The sequence below is a fragment of the Salvelinus alpinus genome, chromosome 7 (assembly GCF_045679555.1).
Source record: "Salvelinus alpinus chromosome 7, SLU_Salpinus.1, whole genome shotgun sequence".
Taxonomy (NCBI): domain Eukaryota; kingdom Metazoa; phylum Chordata; class Actinopteri; order Salmoniformes; family Salmonidae; genus Salvelinus; species Salvelinus alpinus.
The window spans coordinates 29,559,204-29,582,330 of NC_092092.1; the positions used below are offsets into that span (position 1 = coordinate 29,559,204).

General features: G+C 42.1%; 1 protein-coding gene across 3 annotated transcripts in view; it reads left to right on the forward strand.

The window, feature by feature from the left end:
- The first annotated feature begins 32 nt into the window (after positions 1–32).
- The window catches only part of LOC139580769 (C-Jun-amino-terminal kinase-interacting protein 4-like), a 58,949-nt gene continuing 35,854 nt past the window's right edge, over positions 33–23,127 (forward strand). For all 3 annotated transcript variants that reach the window (XM_071409763.1, XM_071409764.1, XM_071409768.1), the window contains exons 1-2: positions 33–703; positions 19,797–19,917. In XM_071409763.1, the coding sequence (XP_071265864.1) occupies positions 404–703; positions 19,797–19,917 (421 nt within the window). In that variant the 5' untranslated portion in view covers positions 33–403. The remainder of the gene's footprint in view (positions 704–19,796; positions 19,918–23,127) is intronic.

Genomic DNA, 23,127 nt, shown 5'->3' on the forward strand with positions numbered 1-23,127 from the left:
TTACCGGTACATTTTCTTCCCTAGATCCCTCCCAGCCCTCTTATAGCATGTGACGTCAGCGTGACGAGCCAGTCGTCAACAAGAACACAGAAGCTCATCTGTTGGGAAGTCGGGAGGAGAACTAACTGTAGAAACCCGGAGCCAAGTAGAGACTTTTCTATTTAACCCCCTTATAAGTCAACCGTCCATAGGAGATAGGGACTGCAACTTGTTTAACGTCGTTTCCTTTTCTCTTTAAAAAAAGTAGCCAACGGTAGCTCAGTTAGCTATATTTAAGGGACACTATTTGGTCTCGCTTCACAAATAAGGATAAGGCAGGTTGCTGCTGGCAGGCTTTCCCAAGTAGCTTTTTCCTCGGCTAACCTGCTAACCTTAGTTTGCGAGAAGAAAAGGAGGCAAGAACATGGAGTTGGACGATGGAGTTCTCTACCAGGACGACGCTGGTAGTTCGGCGATGATGTCCGAACGGGTGTCTGGTCTGGCGAGCTCCATTTACCGGGAGTTTGAACGGTTGATCGGTCAGTACGACGAGGACGTTGTGAAAGAACTCATGCCGCTCGTCGTCGCGGTGTTGGAGAACTTGGACGCGGTGTTCGCGGAGAACCAGGAGCACGAAGTTGAGTTGGAGCTCCTAAAAGAAGACAACGAACAACTTGTTACCCAGTATGAACGGGAGAAATCGCTCAGAAAATCTGCAGAAGAGGTGGGTTTGAGTCTTCGACTGTCAAAGAAAGGGGGAGAGAAAGACAACTTTCGCAGACAGACCACGAAACTGATCGAAAAACGGATTGCTACTGCTAGGCCACTCAAGATAGCTTTGACAGTTCAAGCGCAAGTAATGTTCAACAACAAGCACAGACTGTACCCAATACTGTAGCTACTATTCCCATGAGGTTAATTTGCACATAGCAGGGCCTATTGCCTGTGAGAACTTGCAAACAGTTATGTATGGACTAGATTGCTTGCTAGCTTTAAACCCCGAAAGTCAATGTTGGTAAGCTGCACAGGCTAATCTTATAAAGCTATAGCATTCTGAAGCTAGCAGGATATGTCATCTGGTAGCAACAGCTGATGACAAGGTTACATATTACTCATTTGACACTGTTGCTAATATTGTGGGTGGTGACACTAAAGTAATTTGCTTCATGGGTGGTTTTGTATGCACATTTCTTTTTGTAGACTAATTTGCTTAATTTCATGCCCGCGGTCCAAACTGGATGCAAACTCTTGCAGCCATGCACTAGTCAGCATACACATGGAGCTACACCCAAAGGGAATTACGTTGACAGTATATTCCAAACCTGTCAGTGTTTCTCAGATGATGGGTCAGGACCCAGTGGTGGGTCCCTTTAGGTCACTGCTCTAGATAGTTTGAACCTAGCCGTACAGATTTCTGGCTAAAAACATTTCTGGTTGACTTGGTAGAGTCAGATCGACCATAAGAGCAGTTGCCAAATGAGATTTGGCCATAACGTCCAAATCCAAAACAGGAGTGTCATTGGAAGTTTGAGCGCCACCTTGTCTCTTTTCTCTCTCTCTCCTGTTTGTTTGTTCTGCCACCACACACTGCAGTCACTCCAGACAATGAGACTACTCTCTTTCTGTCCCTCTCTTTCGTTCTCTCTCGCTCCCCCCTCTCTCTTTCTCCCCCATCCCCCTGCCTTTCACCCACTAGGCCAGGGGTACTCAACTACTATTTGAGGTCCAGTGACATTTCCTAGGTGGCAAAAGTCCGGATGAATTTCATCTGTTATTGGCGCTGTGTTACGACGTAGTAACAAACGTAGTCGTCTACGACTTAGCGAACATGTTGTTATATAAAATGTATATTAAATGAGACTAAGAATTTGAATTTATTACAACTTTATTTTGAATGTAAACATGTGCAACATTGCTGAAGAATAAAGGCGGATGCATAATTGTCTATGCAAAAAGTTCACTGTGAACCATTGCACATGGCCCTTGAATAAAAAAATATATAAATTAAATAAAGTGCATGTTTTCTGGAGAACAAAGGAGAGTTCAACCGAAAATAATAATCTGAATGCACAAAATGTCACTGTGGGCCATGCAATATTCATGTGTCACTCTGAGCCTTGCCCTTGCATCAATGAGAGAAATTACACTTTGTCTCCTGCCAATACTTTGAACTTTGCCACAAATGGTGTGAAAGCATCTCTGAGACACTGGTGCAGGTGTTCATTGGTGAGCCTGGTGCGGTATTTGTTTTGAATAAAGTTCAAAAAGTTAGGCACAGCGGTCTAAGGCCCTGCATCTCAGTGCTAGAGGTGTCACTACAGACCCTGGTTTGATTCCAGGCTGTATCACAACCGGCCGTGGGCAGCGCACAATTGGCCCAGCGGCGTTGGTGCTTGGCCGGGGTAGGCCGTCATTGTAAATAAGAATTTGTTCTTAACTAACTTGCCTAGTTAAATTAAAACAATTGTGGGGAAGGCTGATTCACAGCTGTATGTGGAGCCAAACATGGTCAGGATGTATAGTGCCAGTTTCTTGAGAACAGGGACATCGGCTGCAGGCACCATCATTTCCCAGAAAGTGACAGGGTCACAATCACCAGCCTACTCCTTCAAAGACACATTTTCTTGCAACTCAATCAACTCCCTTTTGCAGTGATGCAGCATCTACCCATCTGAAGATCTGTTTTTGTTTCTTCTGATAACTTTGTCACATTTGTGACCAATAAAGGGTTCTGGGGATGAGCAGCAGCAGCTCTCGTCCAACAGTGATGTCATCAAAGCGAGCCTTGAAGTTATCCATCAGCTTCTGGATGAAATCAACATGGTTGGTAACGTCTTTGTCTCCCTGCATTTATACGAGAAGATTGGGAAGTGGACAAATGTTCCCTAGAGATCATTCTTGAAAAGCTCAAATTTCTTCTGGAAAGTCCGGACTGCTGTTATCATATCACACACGGTGTTGTCCCGTTCCTGCAGCTTAACATTCAGTTGATTAAGGTGTGATGTAATGTCTGTCAAAAATGCAACTGTTTTCGTCTTCTCATCTTCCAAAAACTGAGTTGCCTTGTCACTCTTTTGCTCTGATAAGAAAGCTTTGATTCCCTCCCTAATGGCCCAAAAGCATTCCAAAACCCTGCCTTTGCTGAGCCATTTGATATTGTTGTGCAGTAGTAAGTCATCAACTGGCATTGGCCTCTCAGAATGCCTCGTATCAGGCAGTTTGGTTGGGATACTGTAGCTCTCAAAAAGTTGATCAGTTTCATCATCGTTGTCATGACTTCAGAATACTCTTTTCCCAGACTGGCACACAGGACAGATTGATGGATAATGCAGTGTTATGATGTCAGGTCAGGGTGGTCCTCTTTCAAACGTGCAACCAGTCCCCTCCCTCTTCCTATCATGGCTGGAGCTCCATCTGTGGTGATGGGACCACTGACTTTAGATCTATCCACCTTTTTGTCGGCATCCCTTTGATGGCATCATGGATATCCTCTCCCCATGTGTGTGCTTCTAGATTTGTTAAGCCCAACAGCTCCTCACAGAATTCCTTCTTTGTTTTGTTATAAAATCTGACAAACACCAGAAGCTGGTTATTGTCAGTGTTTGTTTGTCAGTGTTATCTGTTTGTCCACAGCTAATGAAATGCATGCTGAATTTCTGAATGGCCTGAACGTTGTGAAGTTAAATATTCAGCTAGTATTTCACTTCTCCTCATTGCTGTGGAATCTGACAGTGGGATCTGTTTGATCTTTTCCCAGAGCTCATCTTTTTGTTTACCTTCAAGCAAGGTGTCAGCACCTTCACAAATATTATTTTACCATCTCAGTGTCTGAAAATGTTTTCCCAAAACCCAAGCTATCCTCAGTAAACACTCATTGCACGTTGTTGGACTGTCAGGGAATTGACAAGGACTTTGGTGGACCTCTCATATTGGAGTTGGTTAATCTTGTTTGTTCTCACTTCCGTGTTCAGGGGATACGTTTGATCGAAATCACTATGCCTGCTGTCAGTCAAATCTTTCTGTTTCTTTCTGCTTGCTTGTCCCAAGCTTCTGCAGAGGATATTTGGATTGATGTGATTGGGTAAGAAGTGGCCTCTTGTATTTGCATATAACCACATGTTTGGATTAGACGTGGCACTAGTAAATGTGGGCGTTGCTTCGAGAGAGAGAGAGGTTGCTGAGTTAGAGAGGCCGCAGCGCCCGGGTGATTTTAATTTTTTTTTTTATAAAGCTGTCCAAAAATATTTTATATATTTTTTTTATGTAACAAAATGTGTTGTCTGGTCCGTATTGACCCGCTTTCCGCCCGTTGAGTTTGGCTGCACTAGGCTATCTGCATGTCTGTCTCTCTGTCTCATCACACTGTTCTAGTGCTGTTGTGATTCGCCCCCCCCCCCCCCCCCCCCATGTCGTTAATCTCTTTATTCCCATAACTGCCAAAGTGAAAGCTCCTATCCTCTCCTAAAGATGGGTTAACAGGTCAAGTGATCCTTTGTTAGCAGCAGCAGTGCTGTAGGCTGGTCCTGCATCTGTGTTTTTAAGCTGTAATTTAGCCATGTTTAGCTTTCTCTCAGCCTGCCAGACAGTACTGTACATGAACACGGTTTAGGAGACCTCTGTTGTAGTGTTGGTTATGGCTTGTGTGTGTCAGGTGGTCTGCCCTTTCAACTTCCTTTACATCAGCGAGGTGTGCATAAAAAAAAAATGGATTAGTGTTAACTAGGACATTATAACACCACTTAGACAACAATTGAAGGTCACAGTGGTAATGTTACAAATCTGTCTGATCCTTCACTTTGTCCTGTCAAAGGGCATTGCTAGCGCTAACTGCTTTCCTTGCCACCAGAATGAGAGCTTATGTAGTACATTGAGTACAAGGCCTAGTTTTGATTCGACATGTCATGATTTGAAAACTAGGGTGGGGCTGGGTGGGGACTGATTAACGCGTTTGTGTCTCCCTGAAGTAATTTGCTTTGCACTGCTCAGGCTTGACTTTCTCCTCAGAGCTGCAGTTCAGTGGAGTTTGGAAAGACGAGCTCAGAGTCTGGTCATAAAGCTTCATAAGTAGTTTAAAGCTGCAATATATATGTCACTTTTTAGACGACCTGACAAAATTCACATAGAAATGTGTTATAGATCTGTCATTCTCATTGAAAACAAGTACAAGAAGCGGTTGATCTGTTCTATATGCACTTTCTATGCTTCCCATTATTAAGGTTTGTTTTTTTTTGCTTTTTTTTGTGTACACCAGCTTCAAACAGCTGAAAATACTAGATTTTTGATTCTGGAAAATATATTTCACAGCGGTTTAGATGGTACAATGATTTTCTACACTCTACAGTTCAGAAGAGTTGAGAAACCAGTTGTCCTGTGTTAGATTCTTCACCAGTGTTAGGCCTAGGTGTTTACCATGAGGTTGAAAAACACTATGCTTAATTGGCTTTACACACGCCTGGCTAACTCAATGACATCAGTCATGTTGGTCATTAGGCTCTAGAAAACTATCCAATCCACATGCCCATGGCTGTAAAAACCCAAACACCTGCCTACTAGACTATAAGTAAAGACAATATTTCTCAGCCAGTGAACAACACTGCAGACAGACGCCCCAAGTACTTCTTGGGACAACCCATTCAATGCTGTTGTGACTCAACTGCCAGACACAAACAGTCCTAGTAAGTCCAGTGTAACTCTTCCTAGACGGACTGTGACTCTACACTAAAGACAGGAAGAGGGCAGGGCCAGGCAGGAAATTGCTGGGAAAACAAGACTTAGTGAGTCCCTCTCTGCGGCCAGGATGCTCCTCCCACCCATTCCCCCTGACCCCTGACATCATAGGGTCACGGTTCATAATGATAATGTCACAGGGTGATGTCAGAACTTAGAAGGCGACGTCAGAGAGTCGTGTCATTCCTGCCAATGTCAGTCAGGCTCTAACCAAAAAGCCCCTGTTTCTTGTGCCAGGTATCTGTTATCACACAGCATTTATCAGGAGCAATTTGAAAGCGTAAAAGCATGTCATTGATTTGGGGCTGGAAAACAGAGGTCGGGGGTGTTTATCTAAAGTGCATGGTTCAAGAGTCAACTGTAATAGGCTACATCCCCATTCCTTGTCCCAGAAAACAAAGCGCCTCTTGATTTATTTTCAAAGCTATAGCACACAATATTTTACATACAGCAGGTTTTTAAAGGAACAAAGAGTACAGTCTGCTTCATGTTTTCATTTTCGCCAAGGAAGAAATATTGCGATACTGGTATTGTCACAGCCCTCTATTGAACCCGGTTCATTATTTTAAATCAAGACCGAACCTGTTAGCCCCATAATTGGATGTCACGGCCCAGACCATTTGTATGGTTTGTTGATTAGGACAATTTATCCGGATGTTTGATGTTGATCTAAGTTATGATTTAATATTAAATCAATCAAATGTTTATTTGTCACATGCTTCGTAAACAACAGGTGTAGACTAACAGTGAAATGGTTACATACGGGCCTTTCCTAACAATGCAAAGACAAATAATCGAAAAAATAATAACACAAGGACTAAATAAACAATGAGTAAGCATATCTTGTCTGTGTACATGTGGTACCAGTACCGGGTCAATGTGTAGGTAAACAAGGGCATTGCGGTAGATATTTACATATGTAGGGATAAAGTGACTAGGCAACAGGATGGATAATAAACAGTAGGGATGCACCGATATGACATTTTTGGCCGATACCGATCTTTTCCTCGCCAAAAAAACAAATACCGATGACCGATATTTACAATTTTAGAGGCCTTTCAACTATTCTAGTACAGTTTAAATAGTTGACACACACACACACACACTGACCAAAAAGTAATTTTGTTGGCATTTACGTATGTCCCCATTACCAGTAAAACATAATCAAAACCTATTTCTTTCACTTACTTGCTCTGCTGTTTCGTTGTTCATTTGTTCAGTCGTTTCATTCTCAACCAGGTTTTCATCATACATGTCAAGCAGTGATGTTTCAGCTCCATCTGTGGCCTTTTCTGTCGTGGGTCCTCTTTCTCGGTGTGGACTGTCGCTGTGTCCGTTTCCATCTTGTCCAGCTGTGTCTAACATTTCATGTAAACCCTGTTTCTTGTCTGCATCGAAGTAGCTGTCCTTGTACCTAGCATCGAGCATGGTGGCGACACCGTAAAGAGGCTCAGAGAGAATGCCACCGGATTACTTGTTCACAGCCTCTAGTAGAGTACTTTTGTAAGTTTTAACCCCACGTTCTGTCGGCAGTTTTGTTGAGCAGGCGTTTCAATGCCATGACAGGTTATCACGTCTTCTGCAGGCACAGTTGATGAGCTTATTTCTCCAGTCAGTTGTTGAAACGGAGCTAGGAATATGTGTTCATGTTTTCAATGAGAGTCCACTGATTTGTAGTGATTGTTGCAGGTAACTCATAGTCGGTTGCGTACACGCCAAGCATTCGTTTTTGTTCCAGCAGGCTCTCCGTCATGTAAAAAGTACTATTCCATCTGGTGGAAACGTCTAGCTTAAGCCTTTTTGTTTTCACTCCAAGCTGCCCCTGTATTGCTTGAAAGTGGCTGTATGCTAGCTGTGAGTGTTTCAAATGACCCACTATCTTCCTACCTGTTGCCACTGTGTCAGATATGCTGCGTTGGGTCAAAACACCTTCGTTCACAGCCAGTTGCAGCGTGTGTGCCATGCATGGCAAACTGGCGACTCCGCATTCTTCCAAAGCCTTTGTCATGTTCTGTGGATTATCACTTAGCACAGCGTGTACTTTGTTCTTGGGGATTTTCCAAGTTTCAAACATGTTCTCAAAAGCCATTGAAGTGGCAGCAGGCGGTATGACAAGCAGCACATTCTTGAGCGTGCAATACATCTTTCCTCAGTACGAAGTCTTTGTCGACCCACTGTGTTGTCAGACTCAGCATGCTCATGGGGCTGACATCGCTGGTCCAAATGTCAGTCGTGAAGCTAATAGCTGTGACGCCCATAGCAAGTAGCTCATGGATGTGCGTTTCAACAATTCTGTGTAACTCCGGTAGGGCAACATCTGAAAAATAGCGCCTACTTGGTAGTGTGTGCCGGGGCTCGAGGTGCTCGACCAGTCGGCAAAAGCCAACATCATCCACGACAGAGAACGGTTGATTGTCAAGGGCAATGAATTCCATTATCTTGGCGTTAATGCATTTTGCCTTTTGAGTTGTCTCGCTGAAATGGTCTTACTCTTTCAAATGACTGCTCGACTTGAACTTGTTTAGTTGTTGGAAGTGTGAGCTTAGTTTTAGTCGCTGAACGTCTGGGGGTGATGAAGTTTCAAATTAGTAATTAGGTTTGTGGTATTGAAAGATTTCACTTTCTCCCCTCTGGAAATAATAGCAGCACGAACGTTGCATATGGCCTTTTTGTCATCTTCCTTTGAAACATCAAAATAGATCCACACAGAAGACATTGTGGGCTAGGTTAGGAATGCTGTGTTGCACGTGTAGCGCTGTATTTTTCGTGGCGTCATTGCGTCATCTACCTACGTTATACAGGTATGCACGTCAGCTTTGACTTCGGTTTTGCACATCGGTGTTTAAACTATACATAGAGCCGATGTTGGCATTTTTAGCTAATATCTTCCGATATATTGTGCATCCCTAATAAACAGTAACTGCAGCGTATGTGATGAGTTAAAACAGTTAGTGCAAAATGGGTCAATGCACATAGTCCGGGTAGCTGGTAGTTAACTGTTTAACTAACTATTTAGCAGTCTTATGGCTTGGGGGTAGAAGCTGTTCAGGGTCCTGTTGGTTCCAGACTTCAGGCTTGTTGCACCGGTACCGCTTGCCCTGCAGTAGCAGCGCGAACAGTCTGATTTGGGTGGCTCAAGTCTTTGACAATTTTTAGGGCCTTCCTCTGACACCACCTGGCACAGAGGTCCTGGATGGCACAGAGATCGGCCCCAGTGACGTACTGGGCTGCACGTATTAATGTCTGCAGCGCCTTGCAGTTGGCTGCCAAGCATTTGCCATACCAAGTGGTGATGCAGGCAGTCAACATGCTCTCAATGGTGCAGCTGTAGAACTTTTTGAGGATCTGCGGGCCATTGGAAAATCTTTTCAGCCTCCTGAGGGAGAAGAGGCATTGTCGTACCCTCTTCACGACTCTGTGTGTGTGTGTGTGTGTGTGGACTATGATAATTCCTTAGTGATGTGGATACTGAGGAACTTGAAGCTCTCGACCCGCTCCACTACAGCCCCATTGATGAGGATGGGGGTGTGCTCGGCCCTCTATTTTCTGCAGTCCAGGATCAGCTCCTTTGTCTTGTGGACGTTGAGGGAGAGGTTGTTGTCCTGGCACTACACTCCCAGGTCTCTGACCTCCTCCCTATAGGCTGTCTCATCGTCGTCTGTGATCAGGCCTACCACCTTTGTGTCGTCTGCAAACATAATGATGGTGCTGGAGTCGTGCACAGCCATGCAGTCGTGAGTGAACAGGGATTTGGGATTTGAAGACACACACGCACAAACTTTTCTGCCTTTCTCTGATTGAATACCCCCCCTTTGTTTTTACACTGCTGCTACTTGCTGTTTATTATCTATGCATAGTCACTTTACCAATTACCTTGATTAACCTGTACCCCCGCACATTCACTTGGTACCGGTACCCCCTGTATATAGCCTCGTAAATGTATTGTTACTTTTTGATTGATTACATTTTTGAAAACTTTAGTTGATTTATTTATTGAACTGCATTGTTGGTTAAGGCCTTGTAAGTAAGCTTTTCACGGTAAAGTCTACACCTGTTGTATTCGGCCCGTGACAAATACAGTGGGGCAAAAAAGTATTTAGTCAGCCACCAATTGTGCAAGTTCTCCCACTTAAAAAGATGAGAGAGGCCTGTAATTTTCATCATAGGTACACTTCAACTATGACAAAATGAGGGAAAAAAATCCAGAAATTCACATTGAAAGAATTTTAAATGAATTAATTTGCAAATTATGGTGGAGAATAAGTATTTGGTCACCTACAAACAAGCAAGATTTCTGGCTCTCACAGACCTGTAACTTCTTCTTTAAGAGGCTCCTCTGTCCTGACTAAATACTTTTTTGCACCACTGTATCATTTGATTTGAAATCTAACCCTGACTGACAACCTTACGATCTAGCTAACCACAGATGCATGGCCTTTTTTTTAGTGACTTTCAGTATGTGATATCTGATCTTGGCCAATCAATCTCCTACCCTTTTTGTCAGAACCATCTTGCTATCCCAGCGGCCCAGTTATGCCCAGGCGAGACCCAAAGAAGACGCAGTGCACTTAATAAAACTCCCTGTCAATAGAATGTTCATACACTGGGGCACTGTGTGTGTGAAGGGACAAAGGGAGCATTATGCGTGTTCAGGAGGAGAGAGGGAAGAGAAAGAGGCAGATAGCACAGCAGAGAAAGAGTTCTACTCGTTATCATATGAACACCCAACTATGGGTCATATGATCAGCAGCACGGAGAAAGTGTGTGTGTGTGTGTGTGTGTGTGTAAGTCAATAGGAGAAGGCGGTTAGGTTCTATGGAGGGATGTTGGGCATTATGCTTTTATGATAGTATATTTCTGTGTGACTTGCAGCCTTGTGTTTAGTGCTGTTGACAGATTTAAGTCCCAATACCCCCTCCCTCCCTCTCCCAGCCCCTTGTTCAGTCCAGGCTTCATGTAGCCTAATGCTCTTATTAGATTTACTGTGAAGTCTGTGCCTTACTGCCTTTCAGACCCTTTCTCATACCTTCCCACATTCCCACATAGTTTTTTTTATCCCTTTCTCTCTCTCGCTCGCTAGGCTTATGCTTTCAGAACCATTTGAACAGGGCCTTGACTACGCCTACAGCCAAAACGAGTTGCTTTATATCAGTGTAGGCAATTAAGCAGGTCACAGACATTCTCCGAGCGCATTTGGCCTAGCTTACGTCTGCTCTTTGACACATAAAGTGGCGTTCATGTAGAGAAGAGCCTATTAGTTCCAGTAGGCCTCCGGCAGAGCAAGGGTCTCGGGTGATGGTCTCCACCAGCAGATGACTTCATCCCAGCCGATGGGCTGGCTGAGCTCCATGATCACAAGACTCAAGACTGTTTTACGTGTGTCGGACTAATGAGCACAAACTTTAGTTCCAGCCTAGTGTTATAACACAAGATTCAACTCAGTCTAGTGTCATGTGTGTTAGTGCCGGGCTAGGACGAAAGCCTGCAACACTGCTCTAACAGGTCTCTATTAACAGTCACAGGCTGGTTCAGCCAAAGCTGCTGGTTCAGCTCTTACTGTATGTTGCTAATAAGCTAGGTGATATGCAGTTCTGTCTGTGTGTGTGTTTCTCTCTCATTCCCATGGAAAATTGTTGTGAGTTTTGATCTGAAAGAAGTTACTGAGATCTAACGGACAACAAGAATAAGACTCACTGCCTGACACTGATATGTCGGTATAACGCATAAACGCACTCAAAAGCTGTGGGTGTGTGCACATGTGCGCCAAGGGGTTAGCGCTCTGCACCTGTTGTCTGACACCCAGTGAATGGAACTGAAGACCGACTGACTCGTCATGATGATCTCAGACCTGATACACACACGCTCAATGGAGCAGCAGAAAGCCACACAGGCAGACGGGTGGGTTTTGTCCCATTGATCTCAGTCCATATTTATGAGTTAGCGAGACCTTAGAGCTATCCCTAGAGTCTCTCCCCATTAGTCTCTTCTCTCGTTCTTTCACTGTGTAGTAGTGAGTGACACTAAGGATCGCAGGAAGTGGTGACAGGAGGAATCTCACATGAACATGATGCAAACAGCTCACCCTCCTGTCTGTTGGCTAGTGGTCAATGACCTTTTCTTACATGTACTTAAAGGTCCAATGCAGGTCTTTTAATCTCGATATCAAATCATTTCTGGGTAACAAGTACCTTACTGTGACCATTTTCAATTAAAATGGTCAAAAATCAAGCAATAATTTTGCTAGGACTGTCTCAGTGGTGAGGTGAAAACTAGCTGGTATTGGGAGAGATGTTTGAAACGCTTTCTTATTGGTATATTAACTCATTTACCACCTGGTGATGTCACCAGGCAGGCCAAAATGCCATCCTACCAAAACAGGCTGAAATTTCAGGCGGTATTTTCAAACAAAGCTCTTTCACAAAAAGGACATTATCATAATTTTACAATTTCACAGTATTATTCCAACCTCATAGTGTGGAAATATACAAGTAACTGCCTAAATAAAGGAAAGAGCAACATAAAGTATGTATTTATATATATATAGATACAGTGGGGCAAAAAAGTATTTAGTCAGCCACCAATTGTGCAAGTTCTCCCACTTAAAAAGATGAGAGAGGCCTGTAATTTTCATCATAGGTACACTTCAACTATGACTATTACCGACCATTTCGAATCCCACCATACCTTCTCCGCTATGCAATCTGGTTTCAGAGCTGGTCATGGGTGCACCTCAGCCACGCTCAAGGTCATAAACGATATCTTAACCGCCATCGATAGGAAACAATACTGTGCAGCCGTATTCATTGACCTGGCCAAGGCTTTTGACTCTGTCAATCACCACATCCTCATCGGCAGACTCGACAGCCTTGGTTTCTCTAATGATTGCCTCGCCTGGTTCACCAACTACTTCTCTGATCGAGTTCAGTGTGTCAAATCGGAGGGTCTGTTGTCCGGGCCTCTGGCAGTCTCCATGGGGGTGCCACAGGGTTCAATTCTTGGACCGACTCTCTTCTCTGTATACATCAATGATGTCGCTCTTGCTGCTGGTGATTCTCTGATCCACCTCTACGCAGACGACACTATTCTGTATACTTCTGGCCCTTCTTTTGACACTGTGTTAACAACCCTCCAGGCGAACTTCAATGCCATACAACTCTCCTTCCGTGGCCTCCAATTGCTCTTAAATACAAGTAAAACTAAATGCATGCTCTTCAACCGATCGCTGCCTGCACCTGCCCGCCTGTCCAACATCACTACTCTGGACGGCTCTGACCTAGAATATGTGGACAACTACAAATACCTAGGTGTCTGGTTAGACTGTAAACTCTCCTTCCAGACTCACATCAAACATCTCCAATCCAAAGTTAAATCTAGAATTGGCTTCCTATTCCGCAACAAAGCATCCTTCACTCATGCTGCCAAACATACCCTTGTAAAACTGACCATCCTACCAATCCTCGACTTCGGTGATGTCATTTACAAAATAGCCTCCAAAACCCTACTCAATAAATTGGATGCAGTCTATCACAGTGCCATCCGTTTTGTCACCAAAGCCCCATATACTACCCACCACTACCCACCACCCACCACAATAAGTTGGGTGAATTTTGGCCCATTCCTCCTGACAGAGCTGGTGTAACTGAGTCAGGTTTGTAGGCCTCCTTGCTCGCACACGCTTTTTCAGTTCTGCCCACACATTTTCTATAGGACTGAGGTCAGGGCTTTGTGATGGCCACTCCAATACCTTGACTTCGTTTTCCTTAAGCCATTTGGCCACAACTTTGGAAGTATGCTTGGGGTCATTGTCCATTTGGAAGACCCATTTGCGACCAAGCTTTAACTTCCTGACTGATGTCTTGAGATGGTGCTTCAATATATCCACATAATTTTCCTACCTCATGATGCCATCTATTTTGTGAAGAGCACCAGTCCCTCCTGTAGCAAAGCACCCCCACAACATGATGCTGCCAGCCCCATGCTTAACGGTTGGGATGGTGTTCTTCGGCTTGCAAGCCTCCCCCTTTTTCCTCCAAACATAACGATGGTCATTATGGCCAAAGAGTTCTATTTTTGTTTGATCACACCAGAGGACATTTCTCCAAAAAGTGCGATCTTTGTCCCCATGTGCAGTTGCAAACCGTAGTCTGGCTTTTTTATGGCGGTTTTGGAGCAGTGGCTTCTTCCTTGCTGAACGGCCTTTCAGGTTACGTCGATATATGACTCGTTTTTGCTGTGGATATAGATACTTTTGTACCTGTTTCCTCCAGCATCTTCACAAGGTCCTTTGCTGGTGTTCTGGGATTGATTTGCACTTTTTGTACCAAATTACGTTCATCTCTAGGAGACAGAATGCGTCTCCTTCCTGAGCAGTATGACGGCTGGGTGGTCTCATGGTGTTTATACTTGCGTGCTATTGTTTGTACAAATGAACGTGGTATCTTCAGGCATTTGGAAATTGCTCCCAAGGATGAAACAGACTTGTGGAGGTCTACTATTTATTTCTGAGGTCTTGGCTGATGTCTTTTGATTTTCCCATGGATGTCAAGCGAGGAGGCACTGAGTTTGAAGGTAGGCCTTGAAATACATCCACAGGTACACCTCCAACTGACTCAGGCTAATTGCCATAATTTTATCAGAAGCTTCTAAAGCCATGACATAATTTTCTGGAATTTTCCAAGCTGTTTAAAACTTCTTGTGAATAGGGGGACGCTGTTTTCACTTTGGATAAAATCGTGCCCAAATTAAACGGCCTCGTACTCTGTTCTAGATCATACAATATGCATATTATTATTACTATTGGATAGAAAACACTCAGAAGTTTCTAAAACTGTTTGAATTATATCTGTGAGTAAAACAGAACTCATTTGGCAGCAAACTTCCATACAGGAAGTGAAAAATCTGAAAACGAGGCTCTGTGTCAGGGCTTGCCTATTCAATTGGCTTTTATTTATCGATATGTATGCACTTCATACGCCTTCCACTAGATGTCAACAGGCAGTGGAAGGTTGAATGGGGTGTCTAGCTTGATCTGAGGCCGAATAAGAGCTTTTGTAGTGACAGGTCTGCCCTTTTGTCTGTTTTCAACGGCGCGCGAGGGAGCTCCACATTGTCTTCTGAAAAGCGTTCAGTATACACCACCAATTGCTCCGGCTCTCATTTTATTGGATACATATGAGAAGAACATCATAAAGTAGGATTTTCAACTGAGTTTGACCAGTTTATTCGAAGTTTATTGGGAATTTTGGAATTTTTCGTTCCAAGAGATGATGGGCATGTTCGCGCCACATGGCTAGCCAAAGTTGCTAATTCGACAGAAGAAATGGACATTCTAAAACCAAACAACGATTTATTCTGGACCTAGGACTCCTTGCACAACATTCTGATGGAAGAACAGCAAAAGTAAGACAACATTTATGATGTTATTTCGTATTTCTGTGTAATATGTTGACTCCAACACCGCGGAGAATAGGTGAGCGTTGTGGTAAAGTTATTTTAAAAAATCTAACACAGCGGTTGCATTAAGAACCAGTGTATCTTTCATTTGCCATACAACAAGTATTTTTATGTAAAGTTTATGATGAGTTCTTTGGTCAGATTAGGTGAGTGTCCAAAATATCTCCGGACATTCTGGTGAATTGTTGCTACGTATTCACAATGTATAACCACGATTTGCAGCTCTAAATATGCACATTTTCGAACAAAACATAAATGTATTGTATAACATGATGTTATAAGACTGTCATCTGATGAAGTTGTTCAAGGTTAGTGATTAATTTTATCTCTATTTGTCAGTTTTGTGAAAGCTATTTTGGCGGGGAGTAAATGGCGTTATGTGTTTGCCTATTGTAGTGAGCTAATATAATTCTATATTGTGTTTTCGCTGTAAAACACTTAAAAAATCGGAAATATTGGCTGGATTCATGTTTTTGGATGTTTATCTTTCATTTGCTGTACACCATGTATTTTTCATAAATGTTTTATGATGAGTATTTATGTATTTCACGTTGCTCTCTGTAATTATTCTGGCTGCTTTGGTGCTATTTGTGATGGTGGCTGCAATGTAAAACCAGGATTTGTAGCTATAAATATGCACATTTTTGAACAAAACATAAATGTATTGTATAACATGATGTTATAAGACTGTCATCTGATGAAGTTGTTCAAGGTTAGTGATTAATTTTGTCTCTATTTGTGGGTTTTGTGAAAGCTACCTATGCGGTGGAAACATGGTGAAAATATGCCGTTGTGTGTTTGGCTATTGTGGTTAGCTAATATAAATACATATTGTGTTTTCGCTGTAAAACATTTTAAAAATCGGAAATGATGGCTGGATTCACTAGATGTTTATCTTTCATTTGCTGTATTGGACTGGTGATTTCATGAAAATTATATTATATGATATCCCTGTCCCGTTAGGCTAGGCTATGCTAGTCAGCTTTTTTGATGAGGATGCTCCCGGATCCGGGATGGGTATCACTGAAAGGTTAAAGGCAGTCAACTTAGTCTATGTAAACTTCTCACCCACTGGAATTGTGATTAAGTGAAATAATCTGTCTGTTAACAATTGTTGGAAAAATTACTTGTGTCATGCACAAAGTAGATGTCCTAACCGACGTGCCAAAACTATAGTTTGATAACTTCTCACGAGTCACCATCCCGGATCCGGGAGCACCCTCATCAGTAAAAAAGCTGACTAGCATAGCCTAGCATAGCGCCACAAGTAAATACTAGCATCTAAATATCATGAAATCACAAGTCCAAAACACCAGATGAAAGATACACATCTTGTGAATCCAGCCATCATTTCCGATTTTTAAAATGTTTTACAGCGAAAACACAATATGTATTTCTATTAGCTAACCACGATAGCAAAAGACTCAACCGCATATTTTCACCATTTTTTTACCGCATAGGTAGCTATCACAAATTCGACCAAATAAAGATATAAATAGTCACTAACCAAGAAACAACTTCATCAGATGACAGTCTTATAACAGATTTATTGTATAGCATATGTTTTGTTCGAAAAATGTGCATATTTCAGGTATAAATCATAGTTTTACATTGCAGCCACCATCACAAAATCTCACCAAAGCAGCTAGAATAACTACAGAGACCAACGTGAATTACCTAAATACTCATCATAAAACATTTATGAAAAATACACAGCGTACAGCAAATGAAAGACAAAGATCTTGTGAATCCAGACAATATTTCAGATTTTTTAAGTGTTCTACAGCGAAAACACAATTTAGCATTATATTAGCTTACTACAATAGCCAACCACACAGCAGCATTGATTCATGCACGTTAGCGATAGCGAATAAACCAGCAAAAGATATAAATTTATTCACTAACCTTCACAATCTTCATCAGATGACAGTCCTATAACATCATATTACACAATACATATATGGTTTGTTTGAAAATGTGCATATTTAGCGGGACAAATCGTGGTTTTACAATGTGAATACGTAGTCAAAATGCAAAAATATTGTCCGGAGAAATCTTGGAGAGGCACCTAATCTAATCAAATAACTAATCATAAACTTTACTAAAAAATACATGTTGGACAGCAAATGAAAGATACACTAGTTCTTAATGCAACCGCTGTGTTAGATTTAAAAAAATAACTTTAGTACGACATACAGCTTACGTTATAGCGAGACAGCGCCCAAAATCAGGGCGAAAAATACGACTACACATTTTCGACAGAAATACGAAATAACATCATAAATGGTTCCTACTATTTGATGAGCTTCCATCAGAATCTTGTACAAGGTGTCCTTTGTCCAGAATAATCGTTGTTCGGTTGTAGAATGTCCTCTTCATCTGTCGAATTAGCAACCAAAGCTAGCCATGTGGCGCAGGAGTGTCCAAATTCACCATAACGCAAAACAAAGAAAATGCCAAAAATCGCAATAAACTGATATAACTCGGTTTAAAATAACTACTTTATGATGTTTTTAACACATATATCAAATAAAATCAGAGCCGGAGATATCTAACGTCTATAACGAAAGCTTTTCAGATGCAATCCATGGGTCCTTCCCGCGCCTTGCTGAACAAAGGAAACTTGGGGTCATGTCATTCCAAGAGCTCTCATTTGACCTCAGATCAAGCTATACACCCCATTCCACCTCTCACAGCCTATTGACATCTAGTGGAAGGCGTATGCAGTGCATGTAGATCCATAGATTTCAGGCAAATTAATAGGATGGCCCTGGAACAGAGCCTCGATTTCAGATTTTTGCTGCAAAATGAGTTCTGTTTTACTCACAGATATAATTCAAACGGTTTTAGAAACTAGAGAGTGTTTTCTATCCAATAGTAATAATAATATGCATATTGTACGAGCAAGAATTGAGTACGAGGCAGTTTAATTTGGGAACGATTTTTTACAAAGTGAAAACAGCGCCCCCATATTGACAAAAGGTTTAAAAGAAATTTGTGGAGTGGTTGAAAAACGAGTTTTAATGACTCCAACCTAAATGTATGGAAACTTCCATCTTCAACTGTGTGTGTGTGTATATATATATGTATATTAGTCCCAGTCCAAAGTTTGGACACCTACTCATTCCAGGGTCTTTCTTTATTTTTACTATTTTCTACATTGTAGAATAATATTTAAGACATACACTATGAATTAACATATGGAATCATGTAGTAACCAATATTTAATATTTTTGATTCTTTAAAGTAGCCACCTTTTTGCCTTGACAGCTTTCCCATCACTCTGCGGTCCAACTCATCCCAAACCATCTCAATTGGGTTGAGGTTGGGTGATTGTGGAGACCAGGTCATCTGATGCAGCATTCCATCACTCTCCTTGGTCAAATAGCACTTACACAGCCTGGAGGTGTGTTTTGGGTCATTGTCCTGTTGAAAAACAGATGGTGGTCCCACTATTCCCAAACCTGATGGAATGGTGTAAACAGAGAGAAACTACAGTCCATCATAACTTTAAGACATGAAGGTCAGTCAATACGGAAAATTTCAAGAACTTTGACATTTTCTTCAAGTGCAGTAGCTAAAACCATCATGCGATATGATGAGACTGTCTCATGAGGACTGCCACAGGAAAGAAAAACCCAGACTTACCACTGTTGCAGAGGATAATTTCATTACTTACCAGCCTCAGAAATCGGCAATGAACTGCACCTCAGATTGCACCTCACAGAGTTCAAGTAACAGACACATCTCAACATCAACTGTTCAGAGAAGACTGCGGGAATCAGGCCTTCGCGGTTGAATTGTTGCAAAGAAACCACTACTAAAGAACACCAATAAGAAGACACTTGCTTGGGCCAAGAAACACGAGCAATGGACATTAGACCGGTGGAAATCTGTCTTTTGCTCTGATGAGGTCCAAAGTTCAGATTTTTGGTTCCAACCACTGTGTCTTTGTGAGACGCGGAGTAGGTGAATGGATGATCTCTGCATGTGTGATTCCCACCGTGAAGCATGGAGGAGAAGGTGTGATGGTGTAGGGGTGCTTTGCTGGTGACACTGTCAGTGACTTATTTATAATTCAAGGCACACTTAACCAGCATGGTTACACCGCATTCTACAGCGATACGCCATCCCATCTGGTTTCCGCTTAGTCTCACTATCTGGTTTTGTTGATGGTGGTGGAAAATGCTGTCTCAGGAGCCGTTCTAGAATCTCCCATAAGTGTTGTATTGGGTTGAGGTCTGGTCCCTGAGACGGTCATGCCATATAGTTTGTATTGTTTTCATTCTCATCAAACCATTCAGTGACCACTTGTACCCTGTGGATGGTGGGGTATTGTCATCTTATGGGGCCATGGTAGTCAATAATGAGCTGCCCAGTATTTTTTATACATGACCCTATGCATGATGGGATGTGATTTGCTTAATTAGCTCAGGAACCACACCTGTGTGGAAGCACCTGCTTTCAATATACTTTGTATCCCTCATTTACTCAAGTGTTTCCATTTATTTTGGCAGTTACCTATACATGAAACACAGGACAATCACGTTTTTGACAGGACTGGGCCTTTAACGCACACAGACACATGCCGTTGTGTTATTCAGTGTTTTAATATCTTTCTGTTTCTGTCTCTGTAGAGGTACATGGTGTTTGAGGACAGTCAGGAGACAGAGAAGAAGGACCTTCAGAGTCGACTGGTCATGCTGGAGTCACAAACACGTCAAATGGAGCTCAAGACCAGGAACTACTCGGACCAGAGTGAGTCAATCATTATGGCTTCTAGGACTGGAGGGGTGAACCCTAATGGAAGGAATACTGAGAAAGACATTACAAGTGAAGGGCTCAGGAATGTGCGCATCACTTGGGGCTGGAAGACCAATATGTTTACTGGGTTATACTGTATCTGCAGGCCATAGAAACAAACAACCCACACGATGCTGCCAAACACACCCTCACGAACCGTGGGAAGGTCATTACATAAGGAATAAACTCAAGAGGTGACAGTTTGGAGGTGTCTGTGTAAGTGCAGTCTAAGCGAGTCTTGATTGGAGATTTTAATTTTGTTTTTAAATCCTTGCATCACATCTCAACTCAGTTTATTCTGATCTGCTGAGTTGGTGTGAACCATCAGGACTCTGTTTGGGTTAAGTAGCTACTTTATGGGTGTCTGCCAGCTGACCCTGACTGAGTACACGCACGCATCACCTGACTTGATATTCACTAGTGCTCACAGCCAAGTCCATAGTTCTTGTTCTTTCCTATTCAGTTTTTCTCTCTCTTCCACTGTTACTACATCTTTCTTTTTTTTTCACTTTCAGTTCTTTCCTACTTGAACAATTTTCACTCTCGGTCTTCTCTCTCCTTAAACTAGATAGGGAGAGGCAGAGCAGTAATACTCTTGAGTCATTTAGATGTGAAATCTAGGCTAGCTCATAGTCCAGATTGCTCAGCATGTGTGTGTAGACTGTAGATGATGAACTGGACATATAATAGACCGCAAGCCGTAAACATACAGTACTTCCACTTCCCAATACACATATGTTTTACTATCCTTGTGGGGACCTAAAATTAATTTCCATTCAAAACCCTATTTTCCCTAAGCTAATAATAACCTTTGTCCTCATGAGGTCCTGGGAAGTGTCCCCACGAGGGAGAATTTTCTAGCATAGTACCAACGAGGATAGTAATAAAAGCCCACACACACACATCAGGTGGTTTCCTAAAGGGTTATTTCTGTCTGTACATTCTCTAGTTGGTTCCTCATTGTCTACTGATAGTCATTAGTCATGGTAACAAATAACTTACAAATCACATAGCCAGCTGAGCTAATTCCTAGGCATTCTCCTAACCACCTACGACGGTCTGAGTTAAAAGCCTGACCTAACAAGTCTCTTTTCTGTTGTTCTGAATCAAATCCCTGTCGTATGTCTCATTCTACTAAAAGCCAACTCCAAAAATCCAATGACAACAGTCTGGTGTTGTTAGCCAGGCTACCATAGAGATGTGTGGAGGTAGCAGATTATATTAGATAACTGTGTTGGCAGTTAGTGACATTAACTCCTGATGCTGTGTTGGGAGGGTCATTGTCAATGACCAGATGGTAGGCCTGCTTGGGTTAGTGTCTCAGTCTCACACACACTGCCTTTGTGAGAGGATATTGTTAGGCTGGGCAATCATCTGCGCGTACACACAGAACGTTGTCAGGGTGTTTTCACTATAAACAGTCCATGCCAGCCAAGTTGCCAACAAAGTGGAATAAGTAACATGGCTCAAGACCCTATCCTTTACTCAAATAGAGTGGATTCTAAGTCTGTTTCTAGTATGTTTGGCTTCCTGCGTGTGCTTTTTAGTCTTAAAGTTTAAACATGGCTTCCGAGTGTGTGTGTGTGTGTGATGACTGGACGAAATGGCTTAGAATTCCTAATGTTTTCCATAGGATTATGGTTACTCAGTGACCCTTAACCCAAAATATTTGAGCGTTTGAGCCAGCCAGTGTATTTTACTAGTGTGCTAATGACACCTGGTGGTCATGCGTTGCTACTACAACTGACAGCAGTTTAAAACCTTACTTGGTTTCTCATCTGAAGCCTCGGCCATGTTCAGTTGGAAAACCTTGAATGTTGTGGATAGAAATACCATGACTAGAGATTTTTTTTAAATTGAACCTTTATTTAACCAGGAAGGGCTCATTGAGATTTAAAATCTCTTTTTTAAGAGCGTCCTGGTCAAGATGGGCAGCACCAAGTCGTTACACAATTTCAGACAGACATGAAAAACTACAAGTAATCTAGTAAAAACCATAGGATTCACAAGAGTATAACAAAATCATAAAACAGCAAATTAAAAACATTGACAGGTCAGGGAATCAGCCTCAAAATCCTTCATCAGTGATTTAAAAACACCAATCGGGACAAGTTCTTCCAGTTTACAAGTATTTTGTAAGGCGTTCCAAGACGATGGCGCAGAGTACATAAAAGCCCTTTTACCAAATTCAGTTGGGACATTTGGAACAGTTCGCAGGATAAAGTCCAGCGAACGAAGAGAGTACCCACCACATTTATGAACAATAAAAATGCCCAAATAAAATGGTAGTAAACCCAAAATGGCTTTGTAAATAAAAGTGTACCAGTGACTGAGCCTACGAGTGACTAGAGAAGACCAACCAACCCTGGTATATAAAGTGCAGTGGTGCATAAGGGTTTTGCAGTTTAAAATACATCTCAATACGCAATGGTAAAGGGTGTCAATTGATCTCAAACACTGAGCTGAAGCGTTCATATATAAAATATCCCCATAGTCTAGTAAGGGCATAAATGTAGCTGATACTAGCCTCCTTCTGGCTTCAAAAGAAAAATGGGCCTTATTCCTAAAATAACTTCAGCTTCAATTTCTTTGTAAGTTGTTGAATATGCCATTTTAAAAGAGGCCATCATCAATTAAAATTCCAAGATTTTTATGAGGTTACAATCTCAATCTCATTACCCTGACCGGTAGTAATAGGTGAAAGGTTCAGAGGTCTATTTCTTGCTTTAGAAAACACCATTAGTTTAGTTTTGTCAGTATTGAGGATAAGCTTCAATTGACAAGGTATGTTGAACAGTATAAAAAGCAGTTAGCAAGTTCTGGAAATCTTTTGTGAGAGACGAGGTACAACAGTAAATAACAGTATCATCAGCATAAAAGTGAAGTTGCGCATTTTGCACATTTTTGTCTACATTTTTTATATAAAGAGTGAATAAGAGGGGACCAAGTACAGAGCCCTGGGGTATACCATTACAGACAGACAATTTAACAGACATAAGCCCATCAAATTGAGTGCACTGAGTTCTATCAGACAGATAGTTAGCAAACCATGCAACTGCATGCTCCGCAGGACCTACACTCAACAATCTCTGCCTCCAGAATAGCATGAACAACTGTATCAAAAGCCTTAGCGAGATCAATAAAAAGTGAGACACAGTGCTGTTT